The following is a 15,963-nucleotide window of genomic DNA, read 5'->3' as shown; positions in this document are numbered from 1 at the left end:
TTCAATCTCTTATAGACTATGAGTGGAAGTCAAAATAACAATATCAGGATAATTTTATCTACACTTTACAAATCTTAAAAATAAATGTACTGGGAGCACATATAATAGCACACCTTTTTGCATGAAAATGCAAATGAGACTTTCCCTCTTGAATCTTTTGAGTCACTTCTTCCTGTTAATAATGATTAACTTTCTGCTGTCTAATTGGAATAGAAGAACAATACCAGATCATTATTGATTGATTAAGGTTCCTTTAATGAGGAAACAAAGAGGAAGTATTAGAACAAATAAAGCCACTTCCAATGTTCTAACAATGAGTTTTGAAGACCTACAAATCAAGAAGAACTAAGAGTTTCTCTCAGGCTTGTCTAAAAGAAAGTGTACCAATGACCAATGAGAATGTACTTATTAGAAGTACTGAGTAAAGTATACATTTATTGGAACTGTTACTAGAGATTAGGATGCTTCTTCCTGTCTGTATAATTTTTTCAAGAATAGCATCTTAATTCTACAAGCCCCCACTAACAGTTTTTATGTAGGCAGTGGTTTGTTTCTCCTCTCCCGTCGTCTCTTTCCATTGAGATGGACACATTTAAATTTTCTGATCCCTCTTGCCTACAGCAACTGTCATTTCATCTCACCCTCCCATTAGTAATTGAGACCTGGCACTGCTACCTACTTTTCCCTAACTGATTAACATTTGACAAGTGGTTGACATATGGGAAAGAGGTCTTTTCCAATAATCCCTCTTTTCAATATGGACCCTTTTCTCCCACCCCCTCTCCTTTGCTTAAAGTCTCTACTGCCCTTTTCAGATGCTTGAGTAGGAAAAGCAAGGTCAGCCCACTGACTGACCTTTTTACCTCTTTCATCTCTATCCAATAGCTCCTTTTCTGTTCCTGCTCTTATCCTTTCCTTATTTCACTCGTTTCAAACATAAAAGTTAACTTTAAAAGACAGCTTGTTTTATTCTCTTTGAGTGTTATTAAAATATTTGATAGAACAACTTTCCAAAATGGTTGCATCTGGAAAAGGAATCTAAACATAATACTCCTGCTTGGCTCTAGAAATAATATTAATTGATAAAAATGGAGTTAAAACAATCATGCCTGTTTTCTTATTTCAGCCTCATCATAAAATTATCAGGGAATATGAAATATGTATTTTTAAATGAAAGAATGTAATGCAATAAATGTGGTTTTGATTTTGCTTCAAATCCTAGAGATTTATTCTATTACAATTCAGACTGAATATATTTCACACAGCGTGGGATCAGAAGTCAATTTTATTAAATCATTTGGTATTATTCATTTTATAAAGAAATATAAAAATGACTTCACAAAACTACTGAACAGATCTCAGATGGATTTAGATACTTAACAGCAATTATTACCAATAATTGTACTAAGCAAGATCATATAATTATGATCCTCTCTTGTGAAAGATAAAGAGAATTTATGTAATGGTAATTTCTTTATCATTGCTCCTTAGAATAGCAGTAATTAAAATTACTATACCTGTTGCCAACACATCTAGTTCTGTTAGTCCATTTCATATATGATTTTAAAACTATCCTTTGAAATTGCAATCACAGATAGATATTGCTGAGCATTTGAGAATTTTTAGAAAATATTTGGGTAGGGACATGGTTTTTCCATTGCTATCTTTCTCTGAGCTAAGATGGTGCAATCTAGTCTGTAAAAAAAATAAGGAAACAAACTAAAAGAAGAAACAGGAATAAAATAAACTTTAGGAGCACTAGGGAGCCAGGCTGTGTCTCTGAAAACCTGATAGGGAACTGTCAAATTAACTTACATCATTAACATTGGTTGCCATGTATATGTTTGTAAATAAGACTGTATTCTCACCACTTCTCTTCTCTCTATACACTAATGACTGCATCTAAAATGATCCATCTGTTAAACTACTGAAGTTTGCAGACAATACAACAGTGATCGCACTCATTTGAGACAATGATGAATCCGCCTACAGATGGGAGGTTGAACAACAAACCTTGTGGTGTGACCAGAACAATCTAGAACTGATCACACTCAAAACCGTAGAAATAGTGGTAGACTTTAGGAGAAACCCTTCCATCCTTCCACCTCTCACAATACTAGACAACACAGTATCAACAGTAGAGACCTTCAAATTCCTAGGTTCTATCATATCTCAAGACCTAAAATGGTCACCTAACATCAAAAACATCATCAAAAAATCACAACAAAGAGTGTTCTTTCTGCGCCAGCTCAGGAAGCTCAAACTGCCCAAGGAGCTGCTGATACAGTTCTACAGAGGAACTGGGTTTGGGGGGGTGCTAGCAAGCCCCCCATGTCGGCGGCAACGTTTTAAAACACCCGCGCGGCTTTCCAATGAGTCCCGAAGACAAACGCGGAAGTTTGACGTTTGTCTTCGGGACTCATTGGAAAGCTCCGATCGTTTTAAAGCAGGCGCGCCGTTCTCCGCTGACTGCTAAAGCGGGGAAGTTCGCCAGGAGTCAGCGGAGAACGGCGCAACTGTTTTAAAACGATCGGAGCTTTCCAATGAGTCCCGAAGACAAACGTCAAACTTCCGCGTTTGTCTTCGGGACCCATTGGAAAGCCGCGTGGGTGTTTTAAAACGTCCCCGCCGACATGGGGGGCTTGCTAGCACCCCCCCCAAACCCGGGTTGGGGGTTCGGGGGGGTGCTAGCGAGCCCCCCATGTCGGCGGCGACGTTTTAAAACAGCCGCGCCGCCCCCAATCTTCGGCTCCTCGCTAGCGCTGCGGAAGTTAAAAACACCATCTGCACATGCGCAGATGGTGTTTTTACTTCCGCAGCGCTACTTCGCGAAAACCCGCTCGTTGCGGGGGGTCCTGGAACGGAACCCTCGCAACGAGCGGGGGATCACTGTACATAAACATAGCTAATTCAAAGTTAAAACTAGACTAGAAATCAAAGTTAAAACTAGACAATTCAAAATCTAAACCCGTTAAGTGCACTAAAACCAATGTAAGTAATCCTAAAAACCGATGTCTTAAAACCATTCAATCACATTCATCCATATCTCAGTCATAGCGTGGGCTGGAAGAGAATATCTATGCTCGACAGCCCCAAGTCTCCCGGCAAAGATGATGATGACGATGATGATGATGATAATAATAATATATTAGATTTGTATGCCGCCCCTCTCTGCAGACTTGGGGTGGCTCACAACAGCAATAATAACAGTATACACAACAGCAATAATAACAGTATAATAACAGTATAACAATAATAACAGTATTAGCAAATCTAATATTAAAAGAAAATATATATTTAAAAACCCATCAATTAAAAAACATACAATACAAGCATACCATACATAAACTATATAAGCCCAGGGAAGATATCTCAATTCCCCCATGCCTGGAGGAAAAGGTGGGTCTTGAGTAATTTACGAAAGGCAAGGAGGGTGGGGGCAGTTTTGATCTCTGGGGGGAGTTGACTCCAGAGGGCCGGGGCCGCCACAGAGAAGGCTCTTCCCCTGGGGCCCACCAGACGACATTGTTTAGTTGACAGGACCCGGAGAAGGCCAACTCTATGGGACCTTATCGGCCGCTGGGATTTGTGCGGCAGAAGACGATCCCGGAGATATTCTGGTCCGATGCCATGTAGGTCTTTATAGGTCATTACCAACACTTTGAATTGTGACCAGAAACTGATCAGCAGCCAATGCAAGCCATGGAGTGTTGGAGAGACGTGGGCGAATCTAGGCAACCCCACAATGGCTCTCGCAGCCGATCTGAATTTTCCGAACACTTTTCAAAGTAGCCCCATGTAGAGAGTGTTGCCATAATCGTACCTCAAGGTGATGAGGGCATGAGCGACTGTGAGCAATGACTCCCTATCCAAATAGGGCCGCAACTGGTGCACCAGGGGAACCTGTGCAAACGCCCTCCTCACCAGAGCCGAAAGATTATGTTCCAATGTCAGGTGTGGATCGAGGAGGATGCCCAAGTTGCGGACCCTCTCCGAGGGGGGCAATAATTCCCCCCCCCCCAGGGTAATGGACGGACAGAAGGAATTGTCCTTGGGAGGCAAAACCCACAGCCACTCCGTCTTATCAGGGTCTGAAGATGTGTCCTCAGTGTCTTCCAAAAGGCTGGGAGAATGAGAGCCATGCAAATCTCAGGGGGGGGGGGGATTGATTCCCAAGGACCGGAGCCCTTTTTTAAAATACCACAAGCTTCTAGTGCTTTTTTTTCCAAAGGGAAGCAGATAAGCATTATGCCCAAAATCTTTTCACTACTCAAAGGAAATGGGGGAATATATTAGTTCCCTTAAAAAGAAATAAAGTGCTTTGCAAACAACAACTCCAAGTATTATGGTTTTTAAACTGTTTTCTGACTATGTGTAAGAACAAAGGTAGAAGTTAGCCCTGAGACAGGTAATCCATCTGAGAAGGATGATTTAGAAAATCAATAATGGGATTACACAAGCATCTTACCTCAGGGCCTCAGTTAGTGCTGGCTACAAGGATGAGGATGATAAAGAAAAGAGTGAGACTTCAATCCTGGACTAAATTTATCAGCAAGGTTGAGATAATAGAAAAAATAGGTATGCTTATTAACCGACTTGAGAAAGACTTTTATAAAATGGAAGTGGAATAACCCAAAGCAAAAATAAGTTTAACATTCCCACTAATCCAATTACTAAATTTCACAATTTCATATTGGTCATATTATCTCATAAATACTCATTATATAAATGATTATATGTGAGGTCATACCCTAGAACTATAGTTTGCCAATTGTCTCAATATACTCCTAATTACCAAACTCTCAGTGCTGTCCATAGAACATCCTCATAGTAATATCCTGAATTGAACATCCAGGTTCTACCAGAAAAAAAATGCAAACTCTACAATCATATTTTCCAGTATTAGATAGAGTATGAATGTATAAAAACTTCATAAATATAATCTTTTATGTCTAATAATTCCATATTAACTTTAAACCTATTGTTAAAAACAGTTATCTCAACATCAGTATGTCCAGATTACCGTACATAGTTTTATACATTTAAACAGGACCTGTGAACCTTCACCTTTCAAAATAATTTAATCTATAATTTAAAACTCAGGGTACACGCTAGTATTTGTAAAGTCAATATATCTGCAGCCAACAGTCTAATAAATCAGAAGTTGGAAACCTATTTTTGCTCAATAATTTTCTTCTGCTTGCTTTAAGAAAAATTATCTGCAGCCAAGAATTTCTCTGCATTGAGAGAAAGAATTGGTCAAATGTTTTAATGAGAAGTTGGAATTACCTTCACAGAGAGTGACCGGATACCAATTCTTGAAAAGTACTGATTATGATGAATGGCTCCATGGACACCACCAAATCGTCCTTTCAAAGTTTTCACAATTTTGTAGCTTCTCAGCATTCTTGTCATCTTGAGGAAAGTGATTATTTTTTTCCAGGATGGATTATATACAAGTGTGCACAGAAACAATGTTAAAAACTCAAATGTATTACTTTGTGTTTTTATTCAATCTTTCATTAAAAAAAGTTGACTCCACCTTCCTTGCTCCTCCTTAAAGGAGGGTCCAGCACAATCCTTACAGAAATAGATAGAGAAAAGGTGAATCCTAGAACAGGTATGAAACAAGCACCAACTGCTGGAAATTAGGTAAAGATGCAGAGGAGTGTTGTATCAGCTTTCTTCAGCTACAATTTATTAAGATGTAAAAATCACATAATTCTTGCTGAGTTCTATTGATACATCAAATTTGCAAATTTGGGGAATATCTTGTCTAAGAATCAGCATTTCAAGGATTCAAGCTATTAACCCAATATCCACTTTCTATTTACATTTAATTCAAGACTTAATCAGATTAATTCTAATTATGTTTAGAAAAATAGATTACATATTAACTTGACACAGGTTCCAAGTTACCAACAGCAGTGGATTGCTACCGGTATGATACGGTTCTACAAACCGGTAGCAGCGGCAGTGGGAAACTCCACCCACCAATCCCGGATGCTTCTGCGTGATGGGATTTAGAACCCATCACTGGTTACCAATAAAAAGACATGCACAGTCCTTATTTTTCATCTTAAGAAATTATGGGGGGTTTGAGTAGGAGAAAAGAGATTTTTCAAAATGGAAGTAGCAATGTGAAAACATGGGAAGTCACAAATAGCCTGAATACAATACAGTAACTGCACAATATAAATCTGAGCTGCGCCAATGAGAGGAATGACAAAACTTGCTTTTCATCAGCTTAACTCCCTATATCAAACATTTCCCTGAGTTTATAATTTTGCATTCCTACATAAGTACTGGAATTGTGTTTATTGGCCAAAGGGAATGATAAAAAAGCTGTTATGGAGTTTCTTGTTATAACCTCATAACAATACAAAGCTCAGTACTCTTCGGTAATAATGTAATAACTGAGGCATATTTAGTTTGTGCTTAATTGGACAAATTCCTCAAACACTTTAGTAACTTTTGCTTACAACTAAATGCAGAGCTAACCATTTACCTGACAATATCCAGCAAGAAAAACTGTATAGTTAATGGCTAATTCAAGAAGAAAAGTATATTGAGCTTTCCTGGAAACTGAGCATTTCAATATATTTTTGTATAACATATTCAACACTGGTCCATAGTATGATCTGCATTTAAACATTAAATAGAGAAATTGGCTGTATCATTTTCATGCTTTAAAGCACATATATGTTCACATGTGAAAGTTGATAGATTTCTTCAGGGAGTGGAACAAAGCAAATAACTGTCCTTTTTCATGCATGAAAAATACTAACATACAGCATAAGAGGGTCAGAGGGGTAAAGACGATGTTAAGGTCTTACTGGTATAAAATGTAATCAATAGGACATAAAAGAAGTAATGAGACTAGGTCCATGATCATTCCCTATAGGAATGCCTCATAACTGGAAGAGACAATTTACAGAGTCTAGAACAGGGGTGTCAAACTGACAGTCCGTGGGCCAGACATGTTACACTTAGGCCAGCTCTGTAAAGGAGAAAAACATGCAAAATGTCACGTAACACCACATGGCCTAGAAGATGAACCAAGAAGAGACTACTACGTCAACTGGCTAATGTAGATGCTCTTTCAGTATGAGATTTCTTTCAAATAAAAAATGCCTCCACAGAAACTCAGTTGTGGCTCATTACAGCTGCTTAAAGCAGGAAGGACCATCTTACAAATAGACTTACTTCTAAGGGCTCTCCTCTTGCAGTTTAGCCCTTCTTCATCATTTGCCTTTAGCTCATAACTCTCAGCTGCTTATATTCAAGAGACTTTGACAGATGGGTGTTCTCTGTGCAGGATCAATTTAATTTCACACAAATTAAACAAAATGGTCCAATGATAACTTAGCAACTACAAGCTTGGTCTTGTAGTCTTATAAATTCTTATTGTGGTCTTAAAGAACATGTGAACGCAGCTAGGTTTTTCCCACCTAAGTGGTACCCATTTGAAGCAGAGGTGGAATAACGACGCGGACACAGAGCTGGATTTAAAACTGGGTCATTTTTATTAATTAAATTATAATTAATTTAATTCAATCTAACATGGACCTACAGAGGTCAACTGAGTTATTTCTGGGGCGGAAATGACGACATAAAAACTTCCGGGGCAACATATGGGCGTAGCTCCATGCTGATCCAGGTGAAGGGGCCACGCCTTCACCTGAATCCCAGCCATGCCATGCATGTGGGAGGTCTTGCCGTCCAATCCCTGAAAGGGGATTGAAATAGGCGGGACCCAAAGGCAGGTTCTCCCCAATTGCTCAGATCGAATTAAAGGCACCATGAGCCCTTGGAGAGAGTCTGCCAATGGGAGATTACGCATGTGCGGACTTGGATTTTACTCGCTTCACCTCTGGCGCCGAACTAATATATAATGTAAAGGGATTTCTCTCCCTTAAAAATACTATAAATCCTTCTTAGGAAAAAAATAGGAGGTACAGGAATCTACGGACATCAAAGAGAATTTGAAGATTTACAATTTCAAGCAAAGACGGAGGTGCTTTCGCTGTAACAAGGAAGTGATAAGTGAGTACATTAAATCTTAAAATGGCGGAGGGAGGGAAAAAAGAAGACGCTTCCAGCTTAGTGAACATTGAAAAAAAACTGGATAAATTGCTGGACATTTGTTCTGGATTTGAGCAGAGATTTATTAAAGTAGAAACTACAATGGGTGATCTGACTTCAGAAGTAAAGCAAATTAAAAAGGAGGAGGAATCCTCTGCTGGAAAGATACAGAAAGTTGAAAAACAAGTGAAGGATCACGATGGAATAATAAAACAAATGAATGATAGAATTGCTAATCTGGAGGACCGTCAGAGAAGAAGGAATTTGCGTCTGCGTGGGTTCAGAATGGATTCTGCCTCTGATTCAAAATTAACAGAAGTAGTCTGTGCTTGGTTAAATAAACAGCCAGGCGTACAAGTCAGCTTGGATGATTTATTGCGAGTTCACTGGGTGGCACCAAGAAGAGACGGGAGGCAAAGAGACATTGTTGTGGCTTTCCTCAGTGAAAAAAAAGCAGAGATGATTTATAAATCTTTAAAGACTTCTACGAGCCTTAAACAAGATGGAAATGAGATAAGGGTTCTGAGGGATCTTTCCTGGGAAACTCTGAGAGCGAGAGCTGTTTTGAAACCAATTGCAAGCCGTTTATATCAAAGCGGAACCAGATTTAGCTGGGGCTACCCAGTGGCTATCGTGGTATTCCAGGAAAATAAAATGTACAGAGCACGTTCATTGGAGGAGGGAAAGGCTTTATTGGATCAACTGGGGATTAAGTTTGATGAAACTGAGCACTAGCACATGAAGGAGAAGAGGCTTTTGACGGTCGGAGTACCCCAGACAATGAGGAAAGACGAAGGGAAGAGCTGCTAAAGGAGTTAACCGGGCAGGTGGAGGCTATCAGAAAGGAGCAGAGAAAAATACGGGCTCTGCGTCAGAAGAGAGCCAGAAAGTGATGTTGTTTGGTCTCCTTGTCTTGTTGTGGAAAAAAAGAAAAAAAAGGGAGGAGGGGAGAAAAGAAAAGAAAATTATTATTATTATTATTTGGGGGGGGGGTTCCCTTTCTTGGAGATGCCTTGGAATTCCTGTATATTTGTTATTCAGTGGAGGAAGTCTAAGGGGGAGAAAAAGGGGGTTAAAGAAGTTAAAATTAAAGAAGGAATTATTTAAAGGAGAAAGGAGGGGGGAGAAGATTTCTCTTTATTACAATTAAAAAGGGTTGAAAGAGGAGCTAGTTGAGTGAGAACGCAATCAAGATAATGTGCCTCATGAACGGGCAAGGACTTTTCTTGCCTTCTCCTCACTTGGTGGGGGGAGCACGGGGGGAGGCACGTTGGGGGGGGTTAAAAAATAAACCAAGGGCAAAACAAGAGGGGAAAAGGGTGATTTTGGATTATGATGGAGTGTAAGATAATGGTTTTAAATGTGAATGGTTTGGGATCGGATTTGAAGCATTTTAGGATATTAAGGATGGCTAAGCAATATAAGGTGGATATTATGATTTTGACAGAAACACATAAAAGACGGGGAGGAAGGGATAAATTGATTAATGATAGAAATTGGAAATGAGTGTTTGAATCTAGAGGAACACAAAATAGCCGAGGTACAGCTATTCTGATTCATCAGAGGGTTAATTTTGAAGAGGTTGGAATTCAGAAAGACAGAGAAGGAAGGTCGATATTTGTTAAAGGGAAAATAAATCAAAAGAAGCTGACATTAGCAGCAATTTATGCCCCAAATGTGAAAACAAAACAATTTATAATAAATACTAAGAGGAAGTTAGATAATTTTATGGAGGGCTCAACTTTTTTGGCAGGAGATTTTAATATGCAATTAACAAATGGGACTGCAAATAGCAGGATGTTACATTTAAACAGACTTAATATGGTGGATCTTCATGCAGATATTTTAAACAGAGCTACATATTATTCAGCAAGATATCATACATTTAACTGCATAGACTACATATTAATGGATAGGGGGGGCAATATACAAGTTTAAAAAGTAGATATTAAAAGTACAGTATTTGGATATCAGATCGTGCCCCATTATTGGCAGAATTGGAAATAGGTCAGGAACGTAATCAAAGAATTTGGAGATATAATGCAGTTGTAACTGCTAGGGAACAAGATAAAGAGAAATTGCAAACAGAGTTATCTGAATATTTTAGAATTAATGATGTGAGTGGTATTAAACAATCAATTGCGTGGGATGCATGTAAGGCCTTCATGAGGGGACAATGTATATGTATGGAAGCAGATATTAGGAAGAGGTGGGGTAGAGAGAGGGAAAGGAAGATAAGGGAAATAGATTTTATACAAGAGCAGTTAAGATTAACTAAAAGTAGAGATTGGAATAGTTTATTGAAATTGAAAAAGAAACAATTGATGGTGTATGATGAGATCAAATGGAACAAGATGAGAATGATGATGCAACAAAAAATACAGAGCTGGGGGACAAGATCAATGCAGCAAATGGCGAGATACCTGAAGAAGAGGAAAGAAAAATCATGTATTTTAGCATTGAGGGACACTAGTGGAGTGGTTAGATATGGTAATGACCAGTTAGAGGAGATAATGAGGAATATTATGAAGATTTGTATAAAGAGGAGCAATTGAAGATAGGAGTCCTCAAGGTTGGGAAAATAGTAAGTGAAGAAGATAAACAAATTTTGAATGCAGAAATTACACAAGATGAAATTGCTAGAGTAATTAAAGGGTTAAAACAAGCCAAAGCACTGGGCCCGGATGGGTTTACAGGGGAATTCTATAAAACTTATGTGAATGTGGGGGAAAGATCAAAAGCAACATGAGAAAATATTATTTTACTGAAAGAGTAGTAGATCCTTGGAACAAACTTCCAGCAGACGTGGTAGATAAATCCACAGTAACTGAATTTAAACATGCCTGGGATAAACATATATCCATCCTAAGATAAAATACAGAAAATAGTATAAGGGCAGACTAGATGGACCATGGGGTCTTTTTCTGCCGTCAGACTTCTATGTTTCTATGTTTCTATGTGTTGTTGCCGCATTTGGGGAAATTGTTCAATAATATATTGTTAAATCGTGATATCCCGCAGACATGGAAGCTTTCAGAAATTGTTACCATTCCGAAGATGGGTCGAGATTTAAGAGAGCCTGGGTCTTACCGTCCGATTAGTTTGGCAAATCAGGATTATAAAGTATTTATGAAAATACTGGCAAATAGATTAGAAAATATTTTACCAAAAATAATTGAAGAGGATCAATATGGATTCATGAAGGGAAGGAAAATAAGTGAACCAATTAGAAATGTAATGAATGTGATGCACCATGCTACCGCTACTAAAAGGAAATTGGGAATTTTGAAATTAGATGTTTATAAAGCGTTCGATAAAGTTAACCATAGCTATTTATATAAATTATGTAATGAACTAAATATGGGGGGGAAATTTTGTGAAACTATAAAAGAGATTTATAAAGGAAATGAAGCGTATATAAGAGTGAATGGACAAAGAACGCAGAGTATTAAAATATTAAACGGCACCAAGCAGGGATGCCCTTTATCTCCTAAATTATTTGTAATAGCAATAGAGATCTTAGCTAATAAGATAAGACAAGATAACACTTGGGCAGGATATAGAATAGGGGAATTAGAAATGAAAATAAATTTATTTGCAGACGATGCAATTATATTGACCCAGACCCCGATGGAGATGATTAAAGGTATAATAAATATTTTACAAGAGTTTAAGCAGGAATCGGGACTGTCAGTTAATATGGAAAAATCAGAGATTATGTGTTTAAATACAGATCCAAGAGAACAGATAGAAATCAGGAAAGAATCAGGGTTGAAATTAGGACTTTAAAAAATAAAATATTTGGGAATTTGGTTATTGAAAAACCCAGTGAAAATTGAAGAGATTAATTATAGATTAATATGGAGGGAAATGTTGAAACAGATGAGCTGGAAAGAGAAAAGGCTAAGGAGACTCTCTAAAATAAGAGCTTTAAAAATGATGATAGCTCCCAAGATGATGTACCTATTTCAGGTGCTGTCGGGGAGGCTATCGGCATGTAAGGTTAAAGAGTGGGACAAAAAACTAAATTATTGGATTGAAGAAGAGACCAAGAATAAGAAAAAAGTGGTTAATTGCGAATGAAAAAGAGGGGGGATGGGGAGTTCCATGTTTGGAGCTGTATAGGGAAGCTTTTCAAATGGAAAGGTTAATGGAGTTGCAATTAGGTGAAAATAAATGGGCGAAATTGGTAAAACAGATAAACGGGATGAACAATAGAGAATTAATTTTTAGAAAGTGGAATAGGAGTGACTTAGGTAAATTAATAGGCCCAATGAAAGGGACTATGGAAATTTGGAAAAAACGGCAGGGGAAAATAGGATTATATAAATCTAAACTGTCATCGCTTTATGCAATAAATAGAGAAAATGAAACTAACTTAAATAGGGTTATAGGAGAGTTGAAGGGAAGAGGGATAACTAAGATAGAACAGTTATATGAGAAGGATGGCAGGCCAAGTAGAAATCGTGTAGAATGGTGCTTAGGTAAGGGAAGGTGGCTACAAATAAATGCAATATGTAAATATCTTAATGAAAGGGAGAATAAAGAAGTATTATGGAGGGAGGAGACAGGGTTAGAGAAAATAATAAGAGAAAAAAGTGAGGGGATAAAGGCGCAAGCAACTAATATATACAAATTGCTAGTGCAGTCAGAAGGGGATTGACTAAATGGTGGCAAAATGAGATACCAGTAGAGGTACAAGAAATGGAAAATATAGTGGAAGATATAAGGAAAATTAAAAATACAGTGATCCCTCGAGTTTCGCGATCTCGAGCTTCGCGAAACGCTATATCGCGATTAAAAAAAAATATTAATTAAAAAAACCCCACTTCCGCGTTTGGCTTCGGGAGTCAGCTGGGAAGCGGCGCGGCTGTTTTAAAAGGTCGCAGCCGGCCTGGGGGGCTTCCCAGCACCCCCCGAAGCCCCCCAGGCCGGCTGCGACCTTTTAAAACAGCCGCGCCGCTTCCCAGCTGAGTCCTGAAGCCAAACGCCAAAGGCGAACTTCCGCGTTTGGCTTCAGGGCTCAGCTGGGAAGCGGCGCGGCTGTTTTAAAAGGTCGCAGCCGGCCTGGGGGGCTTCCCAGCACCCCCCCGAACCCCGGGTTTGGGGGGGTGCTGGGAAGCCCCCCAGGCCGGCTGCGACCTTTTAAAACAGCCGCGCTGCTTCCCAGCTGAGTCCTGAAGCCAAACGCCAAAGGCGAACTTCCGCGTTTGGCTTCAGGACTCAGCTGGGAAGCGGCGCGGCTGTTTTAAAAGGTCACAGCCGGCCTGGGGGGCTTCCCAGCACCCCCCCGAACTCCCAACCTGGGTCTTCCCGGCCGCCCACGCAAAGGGGAAACCCCGGCTCCTCGCTGATGCCCGCCGCTCGCCCGCCCGCCAGCAAGAGGGGGAAGACCCAGGAAAGGTTCCTTCAGCCGCCCAGCAGCTGATCTGCTCGGTAGCGCAGCAGCAGCGAGGAGCCGAATCGGGGTTTCCCCTTCGCGTGGGCGGCGGGGAACGCAAACTCCACCATCTACGCATGCGCGGCCATAGAAAAAAAAGGGCGCGCATGCGCAGATGGTGTTTTTACTTCCGCAACCCTACATCGCGAAAAATCGATTATCGCAAGGGGTCTTGGAACGGAACCCTCGCGATAATAGAGGGATCACTGTACAAGAATCAGGGAAATGAGAAGGAAAATATTACATAAGTGGTATTTTACTCCTGTTCAATTCGCACATTTTCAGCAGAATGTCAGGGGGAATTGTTGGCATGGGAGTCAAGACAAAGGAGTGTTTATGCATATGTTTTGGGAATGCCCGATAGTGCAGGAATTTTGGCAAAAAGTGAAAGAGGATATCAATAGAATGCTAAATATACAATGGACAATCACTAAGGAAATGGCAGTACTAGTAAAAAGCAATGTGATGGGAGAATTTAGAGAAATAAAAAAAGCAGCAATAGAAAGCGCTCAGACAGTAATAGTTTTGGGTTGGAAGGATGAGACAAAATGGACAATGCAAAATTGGTATAGGTACATGGTGGACCATATTCAATTTGAAATTATGGAAAAAAGGATAAATTCGGATAATGAAACTGAGTTGGGACAGCTGATGGGATGGTGGGACAGGGTAAGACGATATATGACGAGCAGAATCCGAGACCAAGCTACAAGAAATAAATTGGAATCACTCTATAATATGTAAACAGATATATTGCTCTTGGGTTAAGTGGACTATACAAGAAACACCCCCAATTTGGTGGTGGGGTATGTGTGTGTGTCGGGGTGGTGGGCACAATTCACTATGCACTGTTTTTATGTTGTGTGATATAAAAATTGTTAAAAATCAATTAAAATAATTAAAAAAAAAAAAAGAGTCTGCCAATCATCCCCAAAGATGCCCAACGGAGAACACGCAGTTGCTAAATACCTCCCAATTTCCACCCATAACCTGTCAACCCAATGACCAGAGGTAAGCCAATTAGAACTAATCGGGGAGCGAAGCACTCCCTAACCTTCCATCCCGCATTGCAGTGTGGAATAGGTGGAAAAAACGGTCGCAGAAAATACCGAGACCGCCAAAAATTCCTATTCGGCCCCCTAAGGGTGACCCCATTAGCACACTGAAAGATAGGGAGGGTGGGTGGGTGTTCACCTGCTCGTTGTCAGGGGCGAAAAGGAGACCCCGAGCTTGCACAGCCCTTTTTACAGGGCTGGCAGGCTCTGCCCCTGGCAACATCATCGGCCATGGCCGATGAACAGGCAGGGCCGGGATCTCGTGAAATCTCACGAGATCCCGGCCCTGGCCCTGTTGCAAATCTGGGCCGGAGGGTGAGTCGCTGGCCGGGCATTATCTACTCATAATATTGCATGCTTTCAAACTGCTGGGTGAGAAGGAGCTAAGAATCAAGTGATGGGAGCTCACTCTATCTCATGGAATTAGGTTTGAACTGCTGAAACACAGATAATTCCTGGCTGACAATTCCAGCATCATTAAGCTGCTGCACCACCGTTTATAACAAATTATAAATGTTTACCATGTCATTTTTATCGTACTAAATTACATAATTCTTTTTATTTTTAAAAGAATTGTTTTTAGTGTTTTGTTGGTAGTATTTTTAAAAAATTGTAAGCAATCGTTGACTGAGATCCGTTTCAAAATAAAAATTATCACTGTCCTAAAACAAACATATATCTTAAGAAATACTCCATAGGCATAATCAATTAAATTGTCCCAGTGTGAAATCTGGCTTTTACCTAGGTAGCAACCCCTCATAAACCAAAACTAGGTATGCATACCCCTTACGTCCACAATATCAACCACTGCTAATCTTAAATGCAAACTAATGAATTCAGGAAACATCCTTAACAAAATATCTGAACTTCTTCTCTTACTAAAAATTGCTAAATATGATATTATATTTATCTGCAAAACATGGCTAAATGCTCCCCAACTCCATTATCACAGTAAGAAACTATCATGTTTACCAATCTGATCACAAAACGTGTAGAGGTGGAGTTGCAATCTTCTATAAGAAATCACTGAACCTAAAAAAGGTGCAAGTTAAAAATGAATTTGATCTTCCAGAAACTATCATCTGTGAACTGATTACAACATCACATATGCAAATAAGCTAACCTCATTACTAACGAGGGCAGCCTAATATCCACATCCTATTATATTTCTTGGTGACCTAAACCTACCTCATATAAACTGGACCCTAAACAAATGTACAACTGAACCCATATGTTCAACCCTTTACAATGCTATTACCAATCTAGGGTTAGATCAACTAGTACAGACAATACTAGACTCAACAATTGTCTTGATCTCATATTCTGTAACAGTTTACACTCAATTTACAGACTATAAATAAAAGAACCCTTTTCCAACAGTGA

At 39.5% G+C, this 15,963-nt stretch overlaps 1 protein-coding gene across 1 annotated transcript in view; it reads right to left on the bottom strand.

Annotated features, from left to right (window-relative positions):
* CPS1 (carbamoyl-phosphate synthase 1) overlaps nt 1-5,415 on the bottom strand; it is a 188,391-nt gene extending 182,976 nt beyond the window's left edge. Inside the window, exon 1 of the mRNA XM_070737805.1 lies at nt 5,290-5,415. Within this exon, the coding sequence (XP_070593906.1) occupies nt 5,290-5,415 (126 nt within the window). The remainder of the gene's footprint in view (nt 1-5,289) is intronic.
* Between the last annotated feature and the right edge of the window lie 10,548 nt (nt 5,416-15,963).

Source organism: Erythrolamprus reginae, chromosome 1 (assembly GCF_031021105.1).
Source record: "Erythrolamprus reginae isolate rEryReg1 chromosome 1, rEryReg1.hap1, whole genome shotgun sequence".
NCBI classification, from domain to species: domain Eukaryota; kingdom Metazoa; phylum Chordata; class Lepidosauria; order Squamata; family Dipsadidae; genus Erythrolamprus; species Erythrolamprus reginae.
Note: the sequence above shows the minus strand (reverse complement) of the source record. Positions and strands in the feature narration are given on the sequence as shown.